Source organism: Uloborus diversus, chromosome 3 (assembly GCF_026930045.1).
Source record: "Uloborus diversus isolate 005 chromosome 3, Udiv.v.3.1, whole genome shotgun sequence".
NCBI lineage: Eukaryota > Metazoa > Arthropoda > Arachnida > Araneae > Uloboridae > Uloborus > Uloborus diversus.
In genome coordinates, this window is record NC_072733.1 from 89,496,645 (window position 1) to 89,524,175 (window position 27,531).

Here is a 27,531-nt window from a genome sequence, read left to right on the forward strand (position 1 = left end):
TTTGTGAGTGAACAACAAATCTCCCCCTTTTCCCACCCTTAGGGTAGGAATTTTTTCTTCAAATTTATATGAGACCAACTTCAGGATATAACCTTTCCAATAAAAAAGAATTATCAAAATCGGACTATTTTGTAAAAAGTTATGTGTGGTCATACATTAAAAATCTGTGAGTGAACAACAAATCAACCCCCTTTTCCCACCCTTAGGGTAGGAATTTTTTTTTCAAAAATTTTATGGGACCACCTTCGGGGTATACCCTTTCCAATAAAAAAAGAATTATCAAAATCAGACTGTTCTGTAAAAAGTTATGCGTGGTCATACAGTAAAAAAAATATATATACGTGTCGAATTGAGAACCTCCTCCGTTTTTTCGTCGGTTAAAAAAGTTTGACGAAAATTGTTTTAAACCTACTTTACTTCAAGTCAGATAACTGTTCTATCAAAGGACAGCAGTAAAAATATCATCTGTTGCATTTCCGTTGGTGTACGCTAGTCGGAACTTAGACATTTTTGGAGCCTCTCGCTTTTGCTTTCGACGCTTTTCATGCTAAGACTCCGTTTTATTGTTACTGTATTTGAATGAGATGAAATTTAGTAAAACAAACTATTGAATATGGAAAAGGAAGGTATGTAGCTCCACCTAAAATCCTGCTTCGTTGCATTATTTCGCCATTTGTCATTTTCTTACTCTGTAAAATTAAGTCAAAATTGGGTGTTTATTTTTCACTAAAATTTTTAGATATTAAACTTTTTGTTTACTTTCCGGGTCGAGTCGGGCTGTACTTTTGTTATGAGCATAAAATATAGACTGTATGCTATGATATTCTGCACAAACATCTTCCGCCTATTTCCGCCATTTTGTTTTCAAGGAGTTTAAAGTTGGTGAGTAAAAATGGCTTAACTATTTCAAGTTCAGAGATTTTTCTTATTTCTTTTTAAATTCTTCCGAAACTGTCAAGACTTTTACCAGAATATGATATATGATATCATGAAAGAATTCAAAGCCATAATACTGGATAAAAAGTGTACATTGTCGGGAGGAAAACTTGAGGAATTAGGGAAATAGGCAGATCATATTGAGTCGTGTTTTGAAGTATTTTTAAACCGAGTTCAACTGTAAAGAGGCCTCTGATTGCTATATTGATGATCGTTTCTTGAAAAATAAAGAAAATGGCTAAGATATTTCATTACTGGTAGACAAAATCTGCGCAACTGGCAGAAGCCATCAAAGTCCTTTCAAGAACTAAATTGTAAAACTAAAGAACTACAAAATCAGGTACCTGTTGAAGAGATGTCAAGTGTAGTTGGTATAAGCCAGTGCACTATAAAAACAGTGATAAATCCAAAATCATAAAATAATTAAATTCTTTACCAACTGGATCAATCAAACTTCGAAAAAACTATTATTTCCTCTATAATAATCTAACTGTTGTTAGGAATAAGATACCTCAAGAGGCTCTCGCAATCTTTGCACGCAGAGACTTCCCTAGAGGGCAGTGTGAAGAAATTAAAATGACAACAAAAGCATATATAAAAAAATTTGTGAGTGAACAACAAATCAACCCCTTTTTCCCACCCTTAGGGTAGGAATTTTTTTTTCAAAATTTTTATGGGACCACCTTCGGGGTATATCCTATCCAATAAAAAAAGAATTATCAAAATCAGACTGTTCTGTAAAAAGTTATGCGTGGTCATACATTAAAAAAAATATATACGTGTCGAATTGAGAACCTCCTCCGTTTTTTCGTCGGTTAAAAACTGAATTTACATCGATACGTTTATGCTTGCCTTAAGTTTTCATATCATATCCGTAAGGCAGACTTTCGGAATGGCATTCGTAGCCATTAACATTTACTTGGCTCCCAAGGATTGCGCGGGAAGAAACACTCTTATATGATATTAAGTCCTAATTGAAAGTTTCCACTTGAGTATCAAAGAATTCACAGGTAAGATTTTTTCAATCTTTACTTTTGTGTCTCTACAAAATCATGTCGGGAGCACAAAATGAAACGCGAAATAAATTAAATTTTCAATCTAATTTTGCATAATAGAAAAGAAATTTAGAGCCATGAACGTTATAATGCGTTTTAATTTCCAAGTCTTTAACTAAAGATGTTCGGCTATCATATTGTGAGAAATTCGACATGTCTGGAACATCGAAGTAGAAACCAATTTTCCTAAACTGATGGGTGCGTTACCGATGCTTTTAACAATTATTTCTTCATGTAATGAGTTTGTTAAGATATTTTTGTTGTACGAAGATCAGTTCAAATAATCGCTTTTCCTATCAAAGTATTTCATGTTTTAAAATTAGTTTAATTTCTTAAAATATGCTTCGAAAACATTTTCTTCTCAACAGTCCAAAAATACAGTCCCTCTAAAATGAGGGTAAATATTCATTTTCACCTTGCCCCTAATAAAAAAAAATCTGTTTATTTTTTGTAGTTAAAATACTCTATTAATTTTATTTTCTAAATATCTTTCAAAATTGAAATTTTCCGTGATCAAATCGACACTTTTCTGGTTATTAAACCGTTGACTGTTCTACAGTAGGGTGGGTCATCGTCCTATGGCAAAATAAAAAGTATCCGATTTCCATCAGGCAGGGCAAGAAAAGGTGCCAAATGACGTTTTAAGGTTATATATAAAATTTTATTTGATTAGGAGTTTTCTGCCTCCGAATTGAGTTTGAAAAACCATATTTAAAGGAAAAATCAACTTTCATTAAAAAACTGAAAAAGAAAATTACAAATATATATAACATCCTAAAGTTGTCCAGGTATTAATCATTTATTTACAGAAACGTTTATGATAATCATTAATTTTCAAAATTAAAAATATTCATCTTAAAATGGATTGAAAGACCTAACTATCTAGTTTTGGCATAAGTTTCCGGGGCTCCAGTTGGTTCTTTATTAAAGTTTCTCTTTTTGCACAATGTAGTTGGAACTTATGTCAGTTTTAACTGCCCTTCCACAGGGGTGCACATCTCCAAATAGTGATGGCTCTCCCCCCCCCCAATGCTGGAAAGTACCCCCCAGAACTAATCTCCCCTCCCCCCCCCCAAAAAAATGATAAAGTCAAAAATCTGTGAAATCAATCCTCTTAAAAATTTTATGGCCGCAGTCTGCACCATGAACCCACCTGGTGGGCACCCTTGCCTTTCAATAGCTGTGTGTATGGCATGGCAGGCATAGCAAACAGTTCTTTTTTGCCTGAAAAAAACAGTTGAATATCTTCTTCAGAGACTGATTTCTTAATTGGTGGATCAGACATATTTTTCCAGTCATTGAGATCAATGTAAGATTCTGCATCAAATTTAACAACAAGAATTTGTCTTTTGGGAGTCTATTTTGCTGAACACTACGAGCTTCTTAAGTCCAACGGGTCGCCAATTCACGGATGTGCTGTTATAAGTCTGTCAGCATTGCAATAAATTAATTTTTAGTACATGCGAAAACACTTTCTTTGGATTACGGGATCTATTTTGCACTTCAACTCAGTGGATAAATATCTGGTTGCAGTGATTTTGAACAGCTGTCGAGCCAATCTGCACATAAAGGGTAATTTTTGATAGCAAACCAGATTGAAACATAAACTTTGACAACTTATATTACAAGAATTATTAAATTTTCAGAAGGAGATTCCACTGAAACACACAAACATAGAATTCGATTAGCACAAATTAGCCATAGAGCATGAGAATTTTGCTAGGTTTTTGTTGTGTCTTGAACCTGGCAACAAGTATTTCTTAATATTTTACCAAGCTGTGTTAAGTTTGCGGTTGCCATGGTTTCCGTTTGAGTTCCGTTCTTATTCGCAAAATTATTAGACGATGCATCTGTAGTGTTCATGTTGTAGAATTGTAAAATAAATGTGTGTCGTGTGTGAATCGTATCCTTATAGTTATTGCTAAACACTACAGCTTTGGTTTTTGCCAGGGCAGATTTTTGTGCTATTTTGCGCTTCCGACGAAACATGTTTTTCTTAACAATTTCTGAAGTGGTGGAGTTAAGTACTGCTGAAGCAATAGTTACTCCAGCCCTGTCTGATACTTCGTATCTATCACATGTCCGTGAAAGCAAATTTAAGTTCACTGTATTGCTTGTAGTAGTAAATCTATCGATATAAGCGTTTGAAGCTTGTAAAGGTCCCTTGAATTCATCCTCACTGCTTGTACCCGATAGAAGAGATAAGTAATGATACTAAAACTGTCTTCACTCTTCTTGAGGATGAAGCTGCGATTTCTCTCCCTCTCTCGTGTATTTTTTTTTTTTTTTTTTTTTTGAGCAATCACGACTGCTTATTGCTTTCATTTGACCATCCCTGATGTTGTGGTTCCTTTTTCAGTTTGAACCAGACACACCAGCACCATCGCCCGCCATCCTCTGCAGGCACGGCTGTGCCCCGGTCCTGAGCTATCCGCTTCTCCTGGTCGGAGGCGTCCATGTCCTTCACACACGCACGCTCACACACATACAAACACACCACTTCACACACATACACTCACACACGCCTACGTGCATACACACAGGTCTACGCACACACACAAACCTACACACACAGCTATGCACACGTAATCGCCCAAGAGGAAGGGCAGGCTTGGGGGGACAGGAGCCGTTTCTAGAAACAATAACTCCAATGAGTAGGGTCCTGTCGCAGTTCGTGATTGCGAAACACATAATTTGAATTCAAAATTTCAGAATTTAAATGATTTTTCTTTTTTTTTGGACAAATATAGTCATTAATATTTTTGCATTTGCAAGATGAAGTGTCAAATTGCAATTTAGTAATTTCGTAAATTGATCCTGAATATTTTCTTAGTTATTATCGGATAGGATTTCAATAGACAGCTGCTACATTTCCAGAGGAAGATTTTTAGCACCTCTTACTCATTTACGTTGCACAGAGGCAGAGAGCGTTTGACCAAGTTCACATTTTTCAGCCAATTCTAACTAGTGATGTGCCGGATCGTTAAAAAAAGTAGATCCGCGGATACGGATCCGGATCCGGAACATTAGTGTCAAGGTCCACGGTTACGGATCTCAATTTTTTTTACCCAATTCAACTATCCAAGTGTAAAATTTGTTATGGAAGGTATTCCCGTCAGAATAATGACAGTTTCTTCAAAAAATGTCAACTGCGGCAAAAATATAATCAAGACTATGATTTACTCTTCAAAGAAATCTCCGTTAAAATTGAGGGAGGGTTGGAAGGAATGGATCAGCGCTGCATTAATGCTTAGATGGAATGTGAAAAATTATTTATAGCTTACTCGGTAGATGTAGGATACAGGAGCAAGAGTGTAAAGCTGCTACTGGACAGGCTACAAATATTTTTTCCCATTTTATCTCAGCATAAATGCAGCGCTGACCCATTCCACCGAACTTCTCCGACCGACGAAATACAGAGCCGGGAACACCTTTACAGACAGTAAATAGAGAATTTAGTCTCACTTTTTTTAAAGGATGCCGAGAAAAACAAAAATGAAGAATAACAAAAACCCCAAATCAATATCAAAAGCTAATATTAAAGTAAAAATTAAAAAAATAAAACATGTCCCAGAAAGCCGACTTCATATTAAGATGAATTTCGTGGGTCAGAACACACATTTATTAACAAATATGAACTGACAGCAGGTAAAAATTTTAAATCATTGATATTTTTCTCCTTATCTTCCGACTATGAAATCGCTACCAATTACGCGTATAAAGGCTTAGAATTGCATTTAAAATTTACTTAACAAGATTACAGCTCCTACTGTATATAAGTTGGAAGTTTCAAATAAATATCGAATGCAGAACACTTTGTTCTTTCAATTAGGGCCAACATTTTTAACGTCGGGTCAATTTTTACTACCATAATTATGATAAAAAAATTTTGAAAAAAAAAATAGAATCGACTTCAAAATTGCTCTAAAAAGTGAAAAATAACTTTATTCTTTAAACACCATCGATAATACTTTTAAACATAATTTTTGAAGTTGGCGCAAAAACAAAAAGTAAAATCCATTGTAACCATGCTTCGTTCATATTTTTATCAAAAAAACATCTAAAGTTATGAACGAAACATTTATATCGTTACTCAAATATGCTGTCATCAATGCGTAATGCATGTGGTAGTGAAGAAACTGAGCCTGGTTAAATTTATACTTGTAGTTGAGTTATGGCTGTGAATGATTTTATCGATCATTTTTGCGCCAACTTCAAAAATTATGTTTAAAAGTATTATCGATGGTGTTTAAAGAATAAAATTATTTTTCACTTTTTAGAGCAATTTTGAAGTCGGTTCTATTTTTTTTTCAAAATTTTTTATTTTATTCTTTTTAGTGTAAATGATGTATTTTTGAAATATTGAGAAGTTACCATAACGAAACTTTACCTTATTATTTTTTTTATAAAAATGCTCCATACTATAAAAAAAAACTAAAAACGCCTTAAATTTTAAGCGATTGAAACTAAAAATTTATCTTTGTTCCTCCCTGGAATTCATTTGTGTGTTAATTTAATTATAACCATTTAAATATTACGTTTTCCCTAACTAATTTACAGTTCACAGCATAGTTCCTTTTTATGCAATCCTGTATCTCCTTACTTAGCCCAAATCATCTGTTATTAGCATACATGATTACGATAAAAATACTACTATAGTTGAAGCAAACCAAACCTAACATTGGGAAGGCTAAGCATATCCTAATCACTTCCTAAACCTCGCTTCCACGTTAGGTTTACCCCCACTATAGAGCAATGAAACTGAAGAAACTTGATGCTTGCTTCAGAGAAGCCTTCATTCAAAATTATCAGCACAATTACTATTAATATATTGTTGTATGGCACCAAATTTTTTAAACAATGGGCTTTTAATTTAATCATTTAATTGGGAAATTGCATGAAATTTACTGTTTTTTGACCATAACTTTTTTTCTAAAGAACAAATATGGTCAAACAAAGTAATGGGACATAGTTGAGTCATCCACTATCCATTCAAAGAAGAATCATCAAAATCGGTTCACTAGGTGAGACGATGTGAGTGGACAAACAAAAAAAAAAAAACATACATACGGTATGAACTGATAACCGCCTCCTTTTTGAAGTCGGTTAAAAAACGCTAAAAGGTTTTTCATTAATATCTCCAGCAATCAAAGTTTTACAAAAACGAGGCCAAGCTAAGAACACTTTCGATCAAGTCACCTTTTGAACGAAAAATGAACTATCAAAATCGGTTCATCTGTTTAGGAGCTACGGTGCCACTAAAAGACACACTGATACACACTTTTAAAACTTAATTCCCCTTCCTTTCCGTGAAGATCGACGATTGTCACCCAAAATAATATGGTGTGAGTTTCTTGAGAGCACAAAACAAGGGAATTACATTTTAAAACAGTCTTGAATTTTGTAAAAACTTCCATTTACCATTTTTTACAGAAACTTATTAAATTCTTTAATTTTTGACGTAATGTATAAGAGGACATTTAATTTAAAAATTATTTCAAATCTGATGTTCTAAATTATATTTTCTCTTAATTTGCTGTAAGTAAATGTTATCACTGCTGTTAACTATAAAAATAAGTTCTTGACAATACCAGTGTTAATGCAGTAAAAATAAAACTACCTGCACACGATTTGAAGGTCATGTTTCGTTGTTGCTAAAGCCAAGTCATCACTCTGGGCTACAGATTGTAGAATTTCCAAACACGGTTCCAGTTCGTTAGGACGGCAAGCTTCAGATTCGATTAGTACTAAAGAAAAAAAAAAGAAATTTATTTATGGGTATGAATAATCCTCTAAAAAGGATTAGAGAATAACAGCATTGATAAATAAAAAATGACGTTTGCTTTAATATAGAAAATAGTCCTGAAAAACGAAATTTTCATCAATGCTTTTTAACCTTCCAGCGTGCGTGCTGTGGAATAAAACACTGTACATCGCGGGTCATGTTTTTTTTTTTTGTTTTTTTTTTTTTTGCTTTTGCGATGACAGAATTTTTTCCCTTGTAAGAAATGACATGGAATAATTTTTCTTCATATATTAGAAAATCGCCCGTCAAGGTATGACAGGTGAAACTTGCTTCTACATTTGAACGAAGCAATTGTCTGATTGGCGATATTTTGATGGTTGAAATTTTAACCCTAACTCCAGTGGATTGACCCTAAACTACAGTAGATAGCGTTCATTGTTGACTACTTTTTCGTTTCTTTATTACCCTGAAATGACACAGTCTTACTAGTAAAACAGTTAAGTTGCCGGATCCAGTTCAGCTTTGTCGCAGTAAAGTCTTTCCGTGCATGTTAAACATTAACAAAACATATAATCAAATTATCATGTAGTCAGGGAGTCAGGAGCGTTACTCGATCATTGGCTATTATATATGGGTCATTCTTCAGAAAGTGTAACTTTTCTGTCACACTCCTTTTACTGTAAAACTTTTAAGGAACAATTCATTTAAGAATACTTTTTAATTTCATCAAAAATATATCTATTTAAACCTGCCAACAATGTTTTAATAAAATTTTTTATTTTAATATATTTTTAGTTCACAACATGTGAATTCTCACCTTCGTGGCATGTCACACACCTGGTGTGACTGTTTATGTTGCTTAGTAATTTGTTTAATTAAAAGTATATACTTATTTATTTATTTTTCCTTTCACCAAGTGTCTCTAATACAAATTGTTTAAGTATATTTAATTGTTTAGTATTATGTTTTAGTTCGTTTTAGTAGGATAAGTCACACAATAAATTCTCAACTCCGTTACCTAAACACAAAACGCCATTTCTCGTTATCACGTGGCAGTAATGATATCACATTTTATTTTCCATGATACAAGGGAGACCCCTTGTTTATTTTCAGCCATAAAGAAGTTGTGAGATTTGTCGAAAAACAAGAAGATATATTTTGTTTGAAAAATTAAGTGTGGTTATTGTGAACTCTCTCCTCCGTTAACTTGAATTTCAAAGATGTAAATTAATGTAAAAAAAGAAGTGAACATGTTTTCATATGTTCAACATGTGCAGATTGTAGCAACGAAGAAAAAAAAAAATCTTTCCCTGAAAATTGTATCCGTTAGGCCTATATTAATGGAAAATTCCTCACCTCCGTGAATCTCACTTCCGTGACAGATCTTATCAATGTCGTTATTTCTTAGGTGTAAACAAATGATGGAGGGAAAATACATCAATATTAGACATTCTACTAAAGTTATAAATTGCCAGTATATTCGCAAATATACTCTAAATACTATTTTTTAACACACATTTAAACTAAAAGGATAACTAAAAATTAAGCCGTACTTTAATTAAGAGAGCTTAATATTAGATTCCCACTAACCATTAAAATAACTCATTTTTTGCACAATTAACAAAATTACTACTTTGATATTGGCCTCAATCTTTTTATTTTATTTCCGTAAACAAGGCATTTTTTTATTATATTTTAATTTTTGAGTAAAATAATTAGAACTTAGCTGGGTCATTGTTTATGTTTTCTTCTAGTAGATAATACTTTCATGTAAGAATGAAAAAAAAAAAAAAAAAGAAAACGTTTCGAATTTGAAAAATATTTGCGTTCAAAAGTTACGTTTTCTGGAGTATAATTAATAACATAATAATTCAATTCAAACGCCGTTGTCGTGCGTTGATAAGAAAAACTAGTTGAGAACGCACGAACGCGGCATTTGAATTGAATTATAATGTTATTAATGTGAAAGTGACAGAAGATTTCAATAGAACTAAATAAATAGGAATATCTAACCTATCAAATTACTGGTTTTTCTTAATATGACGATGAGATCAAACAGCACCTTCCTTGTTTTTTACATTTTAGTGCTTTTTGCCGTAGTCGGGTTTCAGTTTTTTAACCTTTTTTTCCCCCAAAATAAATAAAGGAAGGAAGTAAAGTGAAAATTATCTGTGTGTGTATACCCTACACCCTACAAATGTTTTAACTTTATACTGTAAATGAATCTTAAGCTTGAAATTCTCAGAGAAGAATAAATAGAATGAACGTGAACCACAGAATTGAAAACAAAACATTGAAATAAAAATTGCTGATTTACACTAGAGAATAAAATTTACGTTTTATTCTTAGTGTAAAAACAAACTTGCATTAAAAGTAACCACCCATTACCGTTATGATTTCCCATTAGGATCATTTGGGGTAAAAGTAAATATTGGGTAAACGGAAACGAACTCTATTAACTTGAAATAACAATTGCAGATTTTAATTGGAGGTGAAAATTAAGTATTGTTCTGAGTGTAGAAACAAATTTACATTAAAAATGGCATCTTATTGCCATAATGATTTCACAACTGGGGTCAGTTGGGGTAAAAGGAAACATTTGATGACCGAAAAAAAAACTCTATTACTATTTCTAGTGGTTTTTGAAACTAAACAATCGGTGAGTGAGAACAAGGCAACATAAAGAATACATTCTGAGGGTTCAGCGTGTTCCCAAACAATTGCATAAGCATCATTATTGTTTGAAGATGTCCATGTGAAAAAAGTTGTTCTTTAAAACTTAGTGATCTTGCGTTTTCCTCTTTAGCAGGTCAACAAATGATGCAGTAAGAAGCAAAGGGATGTAAGTGGCAAAATTAAAAATTTGGACATAACAAGTAAAAATGATGGGTGAACAATTGAACATCTCCTATGTCTTAGGGCCAGATAAAGTAGTAGTCGTCCTGGTAGGTTCTATTACATAGCACAATTTAGAAAAAAAATTCAATGAAAGCCTACCGAGTACCGCGACTTTAAACGCGTTTTACTCAAAACTTGAAAATGTCCACTTACATCGCTTTGCTTCTCATTGCCTCAAATGTGAAGTAACTGGATTCAACTAGTTTTCTTCGTCCCGAGAAAAGTTACTAAAAACACTAGTTACGAATTTCACCTTCCGTGACATTTTTGATGTGCAATTTAGGTTTTTCCATTCAACCCCTACATGCTGTACTTTTAGGTAAATAGAATCAACCAAGTTTCTTGTCTTCCAAATTTTTCAGAAGAATACATTTTGGTGTAAACTACACTTGTGAGTGCATTTCACATAAATTAGGAGCAAAGTTTAGTTTTTTGTAGACATTTTTTCTAAATGATTTCTAGTAAAGTTTAGAAGTCTCAGTGGTTCGCATGCGACCTACGGGCAGCAGATTGAGTATTATTGGCGTAAAATTTTTTAACCTTCTAAGCTGTATTTATTATTTTGTAACAAATGCAGTTTTATGTAATACAATATTTTGAAGTACAATAACAATATTCTGCAATTATTTTAATACAATATTTTGTAATAAAAGTATACTGTAATTATGTATTTTGCAATTATCAACCTTACGTGGGAAACAAAACCACTGTTTCTATTTACCACCTAGTCTCTGGTGTAAAAAAACACGCAGGGGAAAATGAAAACGTGATTTCATTTGTTGACAAATAGTTATATAGTCAAGTCATTCATACCCAGTCATTCATACCTAGTAACTCTCAGAGTATAGTCTCGAACAAAATGCAAAAAATTTTATTGCCAAATTCATCAAAAGAAAAGGGATTAATTTAATAAGGGACTAAGTCTTATTATCGATATTCTTAAATAAACATTCAATCAGAAATTTTTTTCACAATATTCTGAATAATATTTCGGTTCAAAATATAAAAGCTATAAAAATGTTAAACAGAAAAGTAAAAGTTTTTTATATGATAATAGAAAAGTTATCAGCATTGTAGCGTTAAAAACGTGGAAAACACATTAAAGTTTTAAAAATTAAGTCAGTTCCTCCAAAATTGTGTTGAAGGCGCCGATTTCAGTTTCGCCCGGGGTGTGATAGTCTCTGCTGGCAGATTGAACGCAATAATCCTAGCTTAGATCATAAACATCTTTTTTTTTTTTTTTTTTTTTCAAAATTACATTCAGATCAAATTGTTTTCCTTCAAATTTTTATTTGATAATCCCCACAAGGAAATCGTGTTTTTATTGTTGAGTTGGTTAATAGTTTCATAAAATAAGATAAAATTATAAACAGTGCCATAACAATGATAATTCAGATATTATACATAAAAACATAAAAATAAAAATAATAAAAACACTTGATCATTAACTGAAAAAAAGATCAAATAAACTTTGTGCTGCAATTTTATTAAATTGAAACAACAATTAAATAAAGTGCAAATTAACACAAAAATATAGCATATAGCTATTTCAAGGTTACAATGGAGCCTCTTTATCAGTGCAAAAAGCTCAATACACAACCAGAAATTCGTGGGAGAACAGAACGTCAACCACGTGGACTTGGTGGACCACGTGGTGTATTGATACCAAACAGGACAACCAACCTTGATCATTACCGAGTTGGATTTTACTACTACTTTTATTATGAAGAAATTATGATAGTGTAAAGTTAATTATTCTTCCTCGCTGACTCTCATCCGTCAAACTTGCGTTTATTTTCATTTTAGAGTTACCCGTTGGCAGGAACGTGTAATTACAGTGGTGATAAAAAAAATTGCATCACCTGCTCCGCAAAGGAGAGGAATATCATCCCAGCTGCATTCAACACACAGCCAAGCATCCCATATCCTAGATGATTTGGGGATGCACTTCTGATCAAGGAGTTGATGGGCTTCACTTTGTGCAAGGAACAGTAAACGCTCAGATGTATATTGGCATTTTGGAGAAGAAATTGCTTCCTACTATCCGGGATCACTTCACTTCTGTTCCAAACGTCATTTTCCAGTAACAATTTAAAAACATTTATCCTGCCATTAGACTTAAATTGACATGGGATTAAGTAATTTTTTTTTTTCTATAAACTCACACGCAGGTTCAGAAATGGAAAAATGAGCATGGGGTCAGCAGTTTGCCTTGGCCAAGAAACAACTCCGATCTACGTAAGCAGTTATCGGATTCCTGCTGTTAAATGTTTATTTCATAAGTGTTGCAGAATTTCACATACATTTATCGTTAATCGGGCGATCAAAACTTCTCACATAATCCCATTGTTGTGAAAATGCGAGGGTGATGCATTTTTTTTTTTACCAGCACTGTTTAGAAAAGGGCAACCAAGGATGAATTCAAATAAAAATTCACATCAGATCTAGTTCTTGAAAAGCAAAACTAAGTTTAATTGAAGATACATTACACAAGAATTCTGAACAACCAATTATTAATATTATTTTTCTCCACGAGATTGTTTTGCTTTGCATTTTTATATTAAACACTGAACATTTTTGTATTTAACCCCCTGAATTCTATGAAAGGACGCAAATTACATGGATTATTCGTAGGAAGGTAAAATACTTCTTTGAATTTGTTTATATCTGTACCTCAGAGCCAGAAGGACGTAAGTCATCTTGTGGTAATTTTACAGAAGAGAGGGAAAACTTTTTTCTGGCGCATGCAAAGGATGGGACAGGCGCTGTTTTAACCCTGGTAGAAAACTGAAAATGATTTTTTTTTAAAGAGTTACGTTCACATGACTCGACGCAGAATAGGCTTCTACATACAATGCTCTAATAAACGGAAAATCGCGATATTTGGACTTACGTCAGTCTGGCTCTCAGGTGCAGATATTATGAACTTATACAACTCCATTACAAAACGCTTTCAAAATTTAAAAGCAATCTTCTTTTGGCATCTCGCTATTGATTGAAGAATAGAGGAATATTAATTGTATCCATATAAACTGCATCAGCAGGAAGGAAATCACTCAAAAAGTAAAGGTAATTGCAGCAATTTGACAAGAATGCCCGGAGACATTAACGAATTCAGTTCTTCAACCAATGTAGCATAAAGTGGGCAAAAAAATTGGATGTAGAGATTGAAGAGAGAAAAATGACTCTGACAGTTAGTAACTAAAGAGTTGATAAAAGAAAAACAGATTTGAACACTCCCATGAAGTTAAAAAAACTCAGGTATAGTTAAATGATTTTTTTTTCTGGTGAAAAGTTTTTATAATAGAAAAAATCCGTATCTTACATGTTTGTATAGTTTTACGCATAAACTAAAAGCAACAAAAACACAAGACTCACCTTATAAAATCTATTGGAAAATAATTTCTAATTATGCATTTAGAAGGGAATTAGTTTATTAAATTAAACAAATAAAGTGTGTAAAATGTTTGTTTTTCTTCTTGTTTTAAGAAAGAATACAATAAGCATTTTATATTACTTACCGTTATTGCAATGATTTTACAAATAAGTTTTCATCTTTATGTTAATAAAACACAAATTCCATATTTTAATATTTGGGGTAAACTCGGATACTTCCGAACCGATTTTGTTGAATTTTTTAGTTTGTCTAGGTTAGTGCTGGGACAATTTAAAAACCAGCTAGAAAAAAATTCGAAGAATAAGGTAAACATCAGTAGTGGCCAGTGCTTAATAGTGCTTCAGTAGTGGTCACTTCAAGGTTTCCATTTGAAAAAATAGGATTCTAGGTTTCCAAACGGATTCAATCGTGCATGAGGTAATACTTCCTGCACGTTTGATGAACTTTTGAATCCATTGGGAGACCTGGAATCTTATTTTTTTCAAATATAAACCTTGAAGGTACCACTATTGAAGCACTGGTCACTACTGGTGTGCTTATCTTAGTTCTTTTTACTTTCTTTTACAAAAAAAGGAAGTATTGTATTCGCGAAAAAATTTTCCTGGAAAAGCAACCTTAATTTCCATTTTACTCACCCCCGAATGAATGTTGAGTTTTTTTTTTCGATCTGACCACACTTGCATATATACCTAAGAACGTACAGAGCCCCAACCATCCATTTTGACGATTCCCGAGTTAATTACAACGAGTTTTCTCGTGACGTCTGTATGTATGCATGTATGTATGTGCGTATGTATGTTGCATAACTCAAGAAAGGTATGTCCTAGAAAGTTGAAATTTAGTACGTAGACTCCTAGAGGGGTCTAGTTGTGCACCTCCCTTTTTGGTTGCATCCGGGTGTTTCTAAAGGGGTCTTTTGCACCTTTTTTTGGGGGGGGGAATCATTGTTAATTTCGATGCAAACTCAAGTGGTGTTATAATTTGGCGGACACTTGGGATATATCACTAGTCTTTGGGTCGCCAAGTTTTATCGCCAACTTGGCGACAAACTTGGCGATATTTTTTTTAAAAAAATCTGGTTTCTATTTGGGCCATTGTTGGTGATATTTAGAGTTAACTATGGAATCACATCGAAATTGCCAATAGTGGGAAAATAGCATTAAATTGGTGTAAAAGGAAGTCATGTGATGCACACATCAGCACGCTTAATCGAAATTTAAGTTTAGGGCCCAAAAAATGGCTTTTTCTACAGAAAATAATTAACGCATTGTTTCGATTTCATTGGATAGAGCGGAAAAATGAATTTTTAGAACGTTTTCTACCAGCTGTAAAAATAACAGAGGTAATTAATTGACGAGGAAAAAAGTTACAAGCATTTTAAGCGAGGGAAAATCATTTTTTCCCGACATTTGTTTCGTTGCTATTCTGCTCAAATGTAAAGAGTTGTTTTTAGAAGACTAGAATCAGAGGCTCACCTTATCGCCCAATCCAAAGTTGCGGGTGTGACATTTACACTAACTAAATTAGTCATCAGCAAAAATATTTTAGAGTATAGGTTTCAATTTTTATATTTTTCAATAAAGATTACTTGCAGGTACATTGATGCCAATTTGCAAGTTGATTGATATTTTATTTATTTTTTAAAAAATTAATTTCTACCCGTTGCGGGTGTGAAATAAAAAGGACATGCATTTTCACCTTGCGATCAAAACATTAAAAACTCTGTGAATTATATCAACTGATCGAACTGGGTTTTTTTTATGTTAGACAGTAATACTTAACTAATTATTCTATACAAAAATTTAGATACTCACTCAATTAGTTTCACTGTAAAAAATATTCAAAGTTGCCGTTGCGGGTGTGACTTGTGTGGCCAATAAAATAACAACATACACAAATAGTTATCAATCAGACATTTTATGATTAGCACAGTAATAAATAAGAGAAATTGCAAATAACTAAGGAAATTTTTTTTTACATAAATCTCATTTCCAATCTAGAATTGATGATTTCAGGGGGTGTTAGTTTTCTTATTACAATGTTCTGTTTCTCCCATGATATGTCGGACTGATTGGGCCAGATGTATACATGTTCTGAAGGGGTTTTTTTTTCCAAGTATTCTACTTGTATGTCTTCTCCATCTATTTGCTTGATTTGACCTTTTTTTTTTTTTTTTTTTTTTTTTTTTTTTTTTTTTTTTTTTTTTGAGGTAGAAAACAAAACTAATTCTACAAAATCTCCAATAGCATTTATATTACCAAGGGAGAGCGTTTCCGACTGAGACAGCAATGAATTTGTCTTCAGTGCACTTTGCAGTTAGTGCCTGCCACTTGAATTGTACCCGTATCGATCGGTACAACATGGTGTACCGATTGTAAGTTTGGTATAGCTTTGTACAAGGCAGCAGCGTGCGTGAAGCATTTTTGCAACATCTTTTGTGATATCGCTCTCCGCAGAATAAAGTACTCTGATTTTTTAAGAGCCTTTTCTGCTCAAATGGCAAAATCCGATGCAGAATTGACTGTTGCTCTACGCTGTAGAACGGCAAGTGACACCATTTTTTTTTTTTTTTTTTTGTTACCGCACCAACACCATCCACAGCTCCGTATCTATGAGTCCTTGCAAAGTATGACCATGCAATTTTAATGTTGTAGTCTTTATGGTTGTATGACATTAACAGAAGATTGTACCTGTCTATGGATTGCATTACCAAAGGTTTGAGCTCTTCAAAAAATTGCCATCGACTTCGTTTCTACAGCTGGAGATGGTGTGGCCCCTTTTGTCAAAGATTTCTTTCTCTCTCTACACTTTCTCTGCCTCTCATTCTGGTTTTGCCTCTACATTTTCTTTTTTTTTTCATGGCCACAGATGTAATTTTTTAAAGTAGTTTCTTCGTAATTTCTATTCTTGCTTTGTTTCTTTCCCTTTCTTTTAGAAAATATTCCGAGTATTTAGCCGAGTTTTCTTTCATCTTTTTACGATGATTTCGGAATCTTTCAGTGCTGTTCATTCTTCTGCAAAAAAAAAAAAAAGTGTAAAGTGAATAAATGTAGCACTACAAGTCCCAGAATACATTGTTGAACATGTTGTTGTTTTTTTTTTTTTTTTGAAGTTCTTTGAATTTTTTAACCCCAAATGAAATTAAAAACATTCAGTTTTGATTCATTTAAAATTTTAACTGACAGAATTTTATACAAAGTTTTTTTTAATAAATATTTTAATAAAAGTTTCATTACTATTTTTATTATTTCTTTATATTTATTTTGAATTTGAAGTAAAAAATAATTTGTCCCTAATATTACATTATTTGTTTTAAAAAGTAAAGGGGGAAAAAGTCAAATGCTGAAAGCAAAATTATACATTTTTATACATATTAAAAAAGATAAAATATTGTTTTGGTTTTTTAAAGTTTTATTTTAAAAAAAAACAACAAATCTTACCTTATTGAATAGTTGCCTTAATTATAAATCAAGAAATACAAAAATGTTTCTTAGGAGAACCAATAATATAGAATACCAAACTAAATAAATCAACTGCACATGCTCTAAAGATACTAATTTTGAATTAACTGGGGGTCTAGACAAATAAGTGAAAGGCCAAAGGTTAGGCCAAAGGTTAAAACATTAGTGCTGTCATCTACATGCATTCCAGAATTACATTTGTGTTTAATTTAAAAAGATGTTGCGGGTGTGACTTTAACTAAATGTCACACCCGCAACAGGAACACGTCACACCCGCAAAGCTTAATAACTCCAATTAAAACATTAATTAATTTTTTTTCTGTTTGTTATTCAAAGTACTTTAGTAAACTATTTTAGAATACAAAGTTTCAAAACGTTTAGGCAAATAAATTTTTCTGTGGAAATATAAATGCATTTTTTCGTTGCGGGTGTGACACAATAATTAAGAATAATTAAATATGCTTACCTTTTGTAGTGAAGATTAGTAGACATTTCTTTTCAGGAAAAAACTGTTGCTAATGAATGTCAGATTATGTGTGAAACTTTATAGATTTCTAGAATTATTTGTTCAGCTGTAATAGACCATGCAACATAAGCAGTTTTGGTGCAGTCTAGTTCGTACTGATATAGTTCCACTTTAGTAATTAAAATAAGAATGTTAATGACATAAATGAAATTTTTTTTTCAATAAAATATGAAATAGTATACTTTTAACAGTGCGTATGCAAAATTTCAACCATATTGAATGAAATTTGAATTTTCATCCTCATGTCCACTTTTTTTTTGGATTGGGCGTTATGCAAGGCAAGCGGTTTTGAATGATTAAACTCGAGAATAAAATCAAAAATTAGAGATAAATTGAATTTATTTTCGCAACGGAATTTAACTTCTTAAATTTTTGTACAATAAGTGCTATTGCAACTAGTGATTGCAATACCGGTATACCGAATACCGGTATTTCGAGCAATTTCGCAATTTCGTAATACCGGTATTTGCTGAGGTAAAATACCAGTATTTTAGGTATTAGCCAAAAATAATAAAAAGTTTCAAATTTTCAATTTAACTTATTAAATATCTACTTAAATTCTAAATGTACATTTCTTTTTCCATGATACAGAGCCATAATCAATATACTGATGTAAAAAATTAACTTCAAAAGCAGGAACTAATAGAATATCATTAAACAAAAGTAGTGGAAAAATTGCAAAATGATGTTTTTATTACTAAATGGTGGGATGAATCGCATTTCTGTGCACCATATTTTATTTTTTCTATTTCCCTGTTCACTCATTTTACCTTTTGTGAAAGTTAATTTCGAGTGTTATTTCGAATGTATTTGTTCTATGAATATTTTATTCTAACCATCAACTGCAGTAATACTTTATGATCTTTTCTATGAATACTTGTCTCAACTGTACTGAATTTCGGCTCAAAACTTTTTTTTATTAGTTAAACAAATAGTAATTTGCTGACAGCGGTATTGGTTTGTTGTCATGGCTCGCTTTGTACTTGGCAAGATAATATTTAGAAATTATATAGTGCCTTGGAAATTTGCATAATCATTTGAAACATATTTTCAGATATTTGCATAAATATAATTGTAAAGAATTTTGAAAAGAACGTGAAAACGAATAAGAGAAACTAACAAGATCAAATTTTATAAAGTTGATCGTAAATTTCAAACCAAAGGGCTAATAATAAAAATCGAACATAAACCTCTTCTGCTCGAAAGAAAATGATGTTAATATTAGAAAAGTATCGTCTTTAAAAAGAAGTAATCGTATAAAAAGATTATTCCAAAAATAACACGCAAGAGACCGAATTATTTGGAGATGAAGGACTTATAGACAATTAGAGGAGATGTAGATGCATTGTTAACAGTACCACCGATCTGCGTGAATTCAGAAAGAGTATTTTCTACTGTAGGAAAGTTGAGCACTAAATTTGTTCCAGGCTTAGAGACAATTCAATAGATGCATTATGTACTTACTACTATTGATTTTGTATTATGACATTTGTTCCCATCATATTACTTGATGTTCCATCATTTGTTCCACCATTTGTTCAAAATACGTTTTCATGATACAATTTTTGTACAAAATTATGAAATGTGACAACAAAGCAAGCATTTTTTAAGAAATTTCAAATGCCGGTATCACGTTTTAAAAATACCGAATACCGGTATTGAGTTTTTGGTCCGGTATTGCAATCCCTAATTGCAACGTTCTTTCTTAAATGTTAAATTTCGGAACTTCTCCTTTAACAAAATTTTGTAAGGCGTCTGTAGTTTTCTGTTAAGCAGCGAAATTTTACTTTTTTGTTTCTTTTATCTTACAAATTAATTTAAAAAAAAATTTTATATTAAAAACACCATTAATTGAATTTTTAAACAGATAATTTAATTTAACGATGTCCAATAATCGCTATCTTAGCACATCGAGACATAAAACAATTGATGCAGGCTTTATAAGATATTTAAATAGATTCGAAATTTATTTATTCAAAATTGTTTATTTCCCATTTTAGTTACCATAAGCCTATAGTATCAGTTTTGGAATATAATAATAATGATCGGGATGTAAAAATATCATGATTTTTTTTTTGAAAACATTAAAAAAAAATTTGGAATTTTTTGATATAAATTACATTTTATTATTTAAATCGGATGTTTTTATTCTTTAAACAGGCTTTAGAAACTTTCGTAATTGATTAATTTATACTTTAAATATAATTAAACTTAAAATCGATGTTTAAAAAATTTAAAAACAATTAAATTTTAAATAACACGTCACCAAAACGTTTTCATATCACCATGCAAAACCAGTTGAATACAGCTGCATATAATTCAAATCAAACTTAAAATAGATTAAATAGTTGTACAGATAAATGTATAAAAAGAGGGCAAACAAATCGGCATTCGGCTTTGGCCAAATGTCTTTTCAACCATAAGCTCACTTTTGTTTTACCTTTTTTTTTTCGAAATTAACCCTAAATTATCTGGCATGCCTCAAAATTCTAATTATCTTGCATGCTGGTCAATCGCATGGCATGTCGGCTAAAGAGGGGTAATACAGTAAATTGATTACGTGTAAAGTTCAGTATGTGTATTGTTTATTATTTTTATGGCATGGAAAACTGAATAATACCAACTAAGAATTTATTTTCAAATATTTCCTTTATTTGCACCAATATTTACATCATAAACGAACTGAAATAGACCTTACCAAAATGTATATAATTGATGCTCGGATTGCTGATAAACGTAAAACTGGACTGTAACTGATATTTTGAATTTACAAATTATAAAATTTTATCTTTTGAAACTAAAATTTTGAATGAAAATTAAACACGCATGCGCACAAACGCACCAAATTTATTTTGTAATCAGGGTACGACTAGCTAAAAGTGAGGCCCAACGCCCACAATAATTTAGAGGCCCCCTCTCTGTTCTAGCACTTTTTACTCAACGCAAAATAATGTTTAAATTTTTCGTAGTTCGCAGTGTTGGTGCTAGGCCCTTGAGGCGAGTGCTGTTTGCACTGTTTCCACACTCCTAGCACCGCCTTTTATGTTTTTATACCCATTTCACAACTTAATACTTGTATAGCCCAACTAAATGCAGAAGAGCATATTGCCCCCCCCCCTCGAAGGCAGATATTAAAAAAGAAAAAAAGGCCATTTAACAACCAATTCCTTTTTCAGAGTCTCTATAACTTCATTAGTCATTTTACTTGTGAAAAAATAAATAAATAAAAACATTCCTAAATTTGCATGAAACTCCTAAGAAATGAAGCTTTTTCACTCATATAAAACCAACTAAATAAGAGAAATACTAATAAGGTATCAATGGTAGTCTTTTGATTCATAAATCATTAATATTTTATTATTTTTTTGAAAATACGTGAGTCTTTAATGCTATGCATATTTTTTTTTAAAGGTGCTCTTAGGAAAATGAGGCCCCAGGCCTAGGCCAAGTTGGCCTGTGCAGTAATCAGACCCTCTTTGTAGTTTTGAGTTTTCACTTCTGTCGGCAGCCCCATCACGGGCTTTTTTTTAAATTTATTTATTTTATGATTAAGAGATTTCAACTTGATATTTATTATTTACTTTACAGTAGAGGTGCGACATAAATGGCAAAACATCGATGTTAGAAATTAAAACATCGATGGTATTGATACATTGACCAAGAAACATCGATGTTTTAAAACATGGATCTTTTTATCAATGTATAACATACATTTTTGAATATACTGCGCTAATTTAAGCAATACAAAAGAAGACTTACCCTACGAATATATTGAAAATACTGAACCTCAAATCATGAGTATAATTTAATAAGAATAATTTCGCAACATCTTGATATTATAGTAAGACAAAAATTGATAATAAGACAAGCACCGGTTAATACAAACTAGTTATAGTAACAAGGAAATATTTTTGAACTGAATTAAACTAAAAATAAATTTATATCAAAAAAGAATCTAAGAAAAAATGCATCATAACACTTACCGTCAGTTGAATGATGAGAAAAGGTTGTGCTAATTATTTTAAAAATACAAAATTAACTCTAACAATTATTTTTAAGAGTAAGAATATGTGTTGTACTGTTAGTTAATAATTAAACACAACTTGCAAGTAATAGAAGGACGACTTGTTGGGAGAAATTGATAAGTAATCCCGAATACTGGTGTTGACAGTTTGAAGAAAAAGAAGTTTCTTTACTTTGTCCCCCAGAAGGGCATTTCTCTTTTCGCAGACTATCCCACCAGAAGAGAAACATCTCTTTCCGATGGAACAGAAGTTGCCATCACTATCAAATACGTATAAGATTTTCCTTTAGTTTAAGAACTGGAGCCTTGAAATAGACTGCAAGTTCTGGCACCAGACTACCAGTGTCAGGTTCTTCCAATAGCTTTGATCTCTTCTTCACTCTCTAGTTAATCTTCTACTATCTTGTAGTTATCTTCCCAAAAATCATCCTCTATACAGAAAAATTGTGCTTATAAAACGGATGCAAAAAATGTTTTTTTCTTTTCGACCAACTCCATAAGTAAACTTAATTACCTAGCGAGAAAATTGGAGCAAATTTTATGATAATTTTCAATTAAAATGCAAAAACATCGGCATCGAAAAAACATCGAAACCAAAACATCGATGGTCCAAAAACATCGAAAGTAAAACATCGATGTTAAAAACATCGATGTTTTAACAAAAACATCGATTTTTCCAAAACATCGACATCGATGTCGCACCCCTACTTTACAGGTATTTTTACCCCATTAAAAATGCAAATTAAACCACTTAAGGCGAAGATGGGGACATTTTCTGACGATTCCATGAGAAATTCATTTGTTCATTTCTTACTTTCTGATTCCGAGTGACATTTCAGATAAAGTATAGCTTATAATAATCTGTAAATTATAGATATAACCGATACAAAAAAGCCCTCTTGATCTAATGTAGCAGTGAGTGTTTTCTTAGGTTCTTAGACTTTCAGAGGATATCCAAAAACCGAAGAGAGAAAAGGTTAAATAATAAAGAAAGAGCGTAGCAAGAGTATAAGTGTCATTGCAAGTGATAGACCGGGAGAACGAATTTTAAAAGAAAAAACTCAAAAACTAGAGAAATAAAAAAAATAAAAAATGAGGCAGTGAGAAGCAAAGGGATGTAAGTGGGTTTTTCAAAGTTTTGAGTAAAACGCGTTTAAAGATTACATCCTAGGTAGGCTTTCATTGATTTTTTTTCTAAATCACGCAGTACCGCAGCACCTACCAGGACTACTAGTACTATCTCTTGTCCCAAGACAGAGGAGAGGTTCCCATACCATTTGTACTGGTTATCTCCAAATTTTTAATTTTGCCATTTACATCCCTTTGCTTCTCACTGCCTCAAACGTCAAAAATTTAGAACAAATTGTAGACTTATTTGACACAATTGATGAGGTAGAAAAAATTAACTGGGGGATCTAATGTTTTATCAGACCGTATTGACATATGCGAAAATCTACCTTCTGGGTTTAAAGAGGAACACTTGAAGTTAGAAGCACTGATAGAATTTGCCATCAAACAGAATCGTTTATATTTTAGAAATGTTGTAATGGTGGCTAATAATGACTTTTACATTAGTTTTTTGAGCAAAAGTAAAACCATTTTGATTGTTTTTATTTGACCATCTGTACCAGATGTTGCATCCGTTCTAGATAAAAAAATATCAAATTGTTGATAACAGCTCTTACGAAAAAAGATGATACAAAGAGAAATCAATCTTTTTTGTGGTCTTGAAAATTAAATTTTTATGTAGATGTACGATGAAACTAGAATCTTTTTTTCATTATGATTTAATTTTGATTTTTAACGTTGAACATATTATGTTTCACTAAACTCTACATGCTGTCTCTGTCTCTCTGTGTCTTGTATGCCGTCTTACTATGCCCCATGCAAGGGACACAGTAAGACAAAATTTTACGCTTCCTCTTTTTAATATTATCTCAAAGTTTAACTAGTAATGAAATGTTTTGTGTCTCAAAAGTTTGTATCTTTAGCTGCATTACAAATATACCTTAAAAATTTTCTTATAGAATCAAAGTTTCCAAATTTCTTGAATCTTACATTTTTCGTCGCATTGTGCCCCACACTCCCCAATATCAAATATTACCTTACCTAATTACTAAAACGTTTTTGAAATTTACAAATCTTAAAGTTAAAAAAGCTAACCGTGGTAGCATAATCACAGAAGTAATGAAACAAAGTGACATCATAAATTGGTTAGCATTTGACGAGAATTTAATGATAATTCGCCAAATTTGAAGCAGAAAAGTAAGTGCCATTAAGTGATCTTTTAATTTTCTACAACAGGCAAGGCTGTGCGAGTACGGATGAGTGCTAGTATGTCCGTACATTTCATGGCAAATCGAGTCTCAGTCACGCAGAGAATAACTTTGATCCACAATTACTTCATTTTCAAATGCCCCACTGATATATTAATAATGTTATTACATCTATTCAAGGCTTAATTTGAGTAGGAGCTCACGGGAGCTGAGCTCCTGCACTTCTTTTCAATTTTATGAAAATTTTAACATTTTAGGCGAAGTTCAGACTTTTAACGCTTAAAAACAAGCTGTGGGGATTACACTGTCGTGGGAATGTAAACGGTATCTGCAATTTTTTTCCCTTATTCATTGTTTTGCACTTTTTTCTTTTTTTTGCATTGTACCTTAGCTTTATTGTATAAACATGCTTATTTGGTCTTCGTTGAAAATAAAGCACGAAAAAAACGTCAATTTTCAAAATATCGCTATTGTTAGTATAGAATACGAAACGCGTTTCTTCAAAAATCCTAAAACCTCACTTCTGCAGATACTGTTCTTTACCTTCACACGGTAGTGTAAGGCTCCTGCCCTTATTTGATAGAAATTAAGCCATTCATCTATTGATATAGAAATGATAAAAACTCTTAAATTACTGCATAATTATTCAATTTCAAGAAATGATGATTGCAAAAGCCATGTAAAATATATTATAATCCTGATTCAGAATTATCTTGCAACTTAGCGTAACTTTGAACCACGTGATGAATGTGCTGTAAAATGAGTTACTTTAAAAGCAAATTACTATGACTTTGAAACGGAAAATAAAATTTCTAAATGTCTAAAAACATCCAATTTTTGTTTCACAGCATCACAAGATTTCTATACTTTGTAATATTGGCTTTGAATAATAAAATTAAAGGGACAACGTATTTCGTCAATTTCAAATCTGCATTCAAGGGTAGCAACTTCATAATAACTCGGATTATGCAGTTAATTGTGTACAGTGTTGCCAATTTTTTGTGAAATAAAAAGCAAAAATTCATACTATATCCATGTCGACAGACTGTAGCATTGGGTCTTCAACAGTTTATTTAGAAGTCAAATATACTAAAAAATATGAGGTGATGAAAAATTATATCACATGATTAAAAGTTACCCGAAATGAGTGTAGCACTTTTCCAGTTTTCTGGTTTGAGTATCAGTATCAAACATTCGATTAGAGAGATTATCTTACTTTGTTTCGCAATGAATATTTTATACTTAGATTTACTAGAAAAAAAATTGATAAGTCGCACAAATTTAGAGAGAACTGCAGACACTTGTTTCGGGGTTACAAGGACGGGGTTCCTTCGCTGCTGTCGGAAGTCTTTTCATCTATAAGCTCACCGTTTTTGCAATGAAAAAGAAGCTCCTTGTAACCTCGAAATACGTGTCTGCAGTTCTCTGCAAATTTATCCGATTTAAAGTTGTAATATTTTCTTTTACTTTTCTGCACAAAGATATTTTTACTATAAATATAATGAAAGTAAGCATTAACTTTTAGAAAGAAATAAATAACTTTTTGCTGAAAAGTACAAGATAATAGTACAATAAACACAAAACTTTGCACCAAATTACAGACACGTGTTCTGAAGTTCAAGAAACCTTCTTTTCAATGCAAAAGCAGTGAGCTTATGAAGGAAAAGAAATGGCTTTTATCGGATATCTTTTCTTCCTAAAAGCTCACTATTTTTTAATTAAAAAAAAAAAGCTCTATATAGCTTTGAAACACGTGTCTTCAGTTTGTTGCAAACTAGTGCATTTTAACTTTGTCTTATTACTTTTTTACTTAAGCAGAAACAAAATTTTAAACAATCATGTGCTTGCCCTGAAAAAATATGAACGAGTGTTAAAAACGTGTAAGAAAATACAAATTCTTCCTCTTCAATCAAATTTAACTTAATACTACTATAGAAAAAGGGTAGCATGAAATAAAAAGTAGTTTTATCACTTTCATTCGGTATTACAATTGATCAGAAAAAGAAAACTTCTCTTACCTATTATGAGGATAGTGAGTGAAAAAAGAACCGCAAAACCCATTCAGTCCTTAAACAATTGCAGAAGCACGTGGTAATCTACTAATAAGTAAACGCAGAAAAATCGGTGCGACCTGCTCTACGTTAAAGCATCTTCTGAAGAGGGAGTGAAAGATACTTGTGTTAGGAGACGGAGTGCTGCCACCTAGAGGTAGATAGGATCTCACGGGACAATCACTAATACGCATCTGGGAATTATATCATTATTTTGCTCATTCAATCACATGTGGCTACCAAACAAAACAGAAGGCGAGGAAATTAAGGTAAAACCGTTGAGACGAAAGATAAAGTAGATAAAAGTTTTCTTACTTCGCCTGGCCATTTGGTCCGATAGCCTGCAATAGCATTTTAACCCACCCATGGCTGAAAATTTAATTTTTTGGAGCTTAAGGAAGGCTTTAAATACAGGGATGGGAAGTCACTGCGGCCTCCCAAAAATTTCCTTATTCAGCAATTTTTCTATCCCGAACCGACAAAATTATTATCATTCGGAAAAGTTTGGAGTTCTATTCGGCAAAATTATCATCATTCGCCAATTTTGGAGTTCCATTCGGCAAAACTATCATCATTCGGCGAAATTAAGATTTCCATTCGGCAAAATTTGGAGTTCCATTTTTCAAATTGAGAATTCCTGCCCTAACAAAAATTTATGTTTGGGACGCCACTATTTACACACGTTTAAGAGATTCTGTTCCCAAAAGATGAGCGTTTGTATCGAAAGATGAGTTTTTATTGAAAAAAAAAAGGATAATGTATTCGGGTGAGTTTTTATGTAAGGTAACGATATTAATGATTTATGGGGCCTTGCATAATGATGTCACGCTTTGAGGGATGAGTTCGTGGAATGTGAAAGTTTGGCATGCGGGGGGAGGGAGGGGTAAAACAAAGTGTGACATGACGCATTTTTTTTTTTAACAAAATGCTTATGTGTAATGTGTGTCAAGGAGAGGGGAGGGAGTGAGGCGAAATCTGACACTTTGTGACACAGAGAAGAGGATGTCAAATACGATGAAAAGGAGCGTCAGCATTTACGGACAGCCTCAGTTACACTACTCAATTATGCAGACCCCAAATTATACCATTTTGTAGAACGTTGCAGCATGATTATTTCTGTGATTGTTCGAAATTTTGAAAACATGAATCTTTTTTATGTTT

The 27,531-nt window shown here is 32.3% G+C and overlaps 1 protein-coding gene across 1 annotated transcript in view; it reads right to left on the reverse strand.

The window, feature by feature from the left end:
* LOC129218053 (uncharacterized) overlaps positions 1-26,443 on the reverse strand; it is a 91,426-nt gene extending 64,983 nt beyond the window's left edge. Inside the window, exons 1-2 of the mRNA XM_054852237.1 lie at positions 26,338-26,443; positions 7,612-7,738 (exon numbers count right to left, since the gene is read on the reverse strand). Coding sequence (XP_054708212.1) covers positions 7,612-7,738; positions 26,338-26,380 — 170 coding nt within the window. The 5' untranslated portion in view covers positions 26,381-26,443. The remainder of the gene's footprint in view (positions 1-7,611; positions 7,739-26,337) is intronic.
* Positions 26,444-27,531: the final 1,088 nt, after the last annotated feature.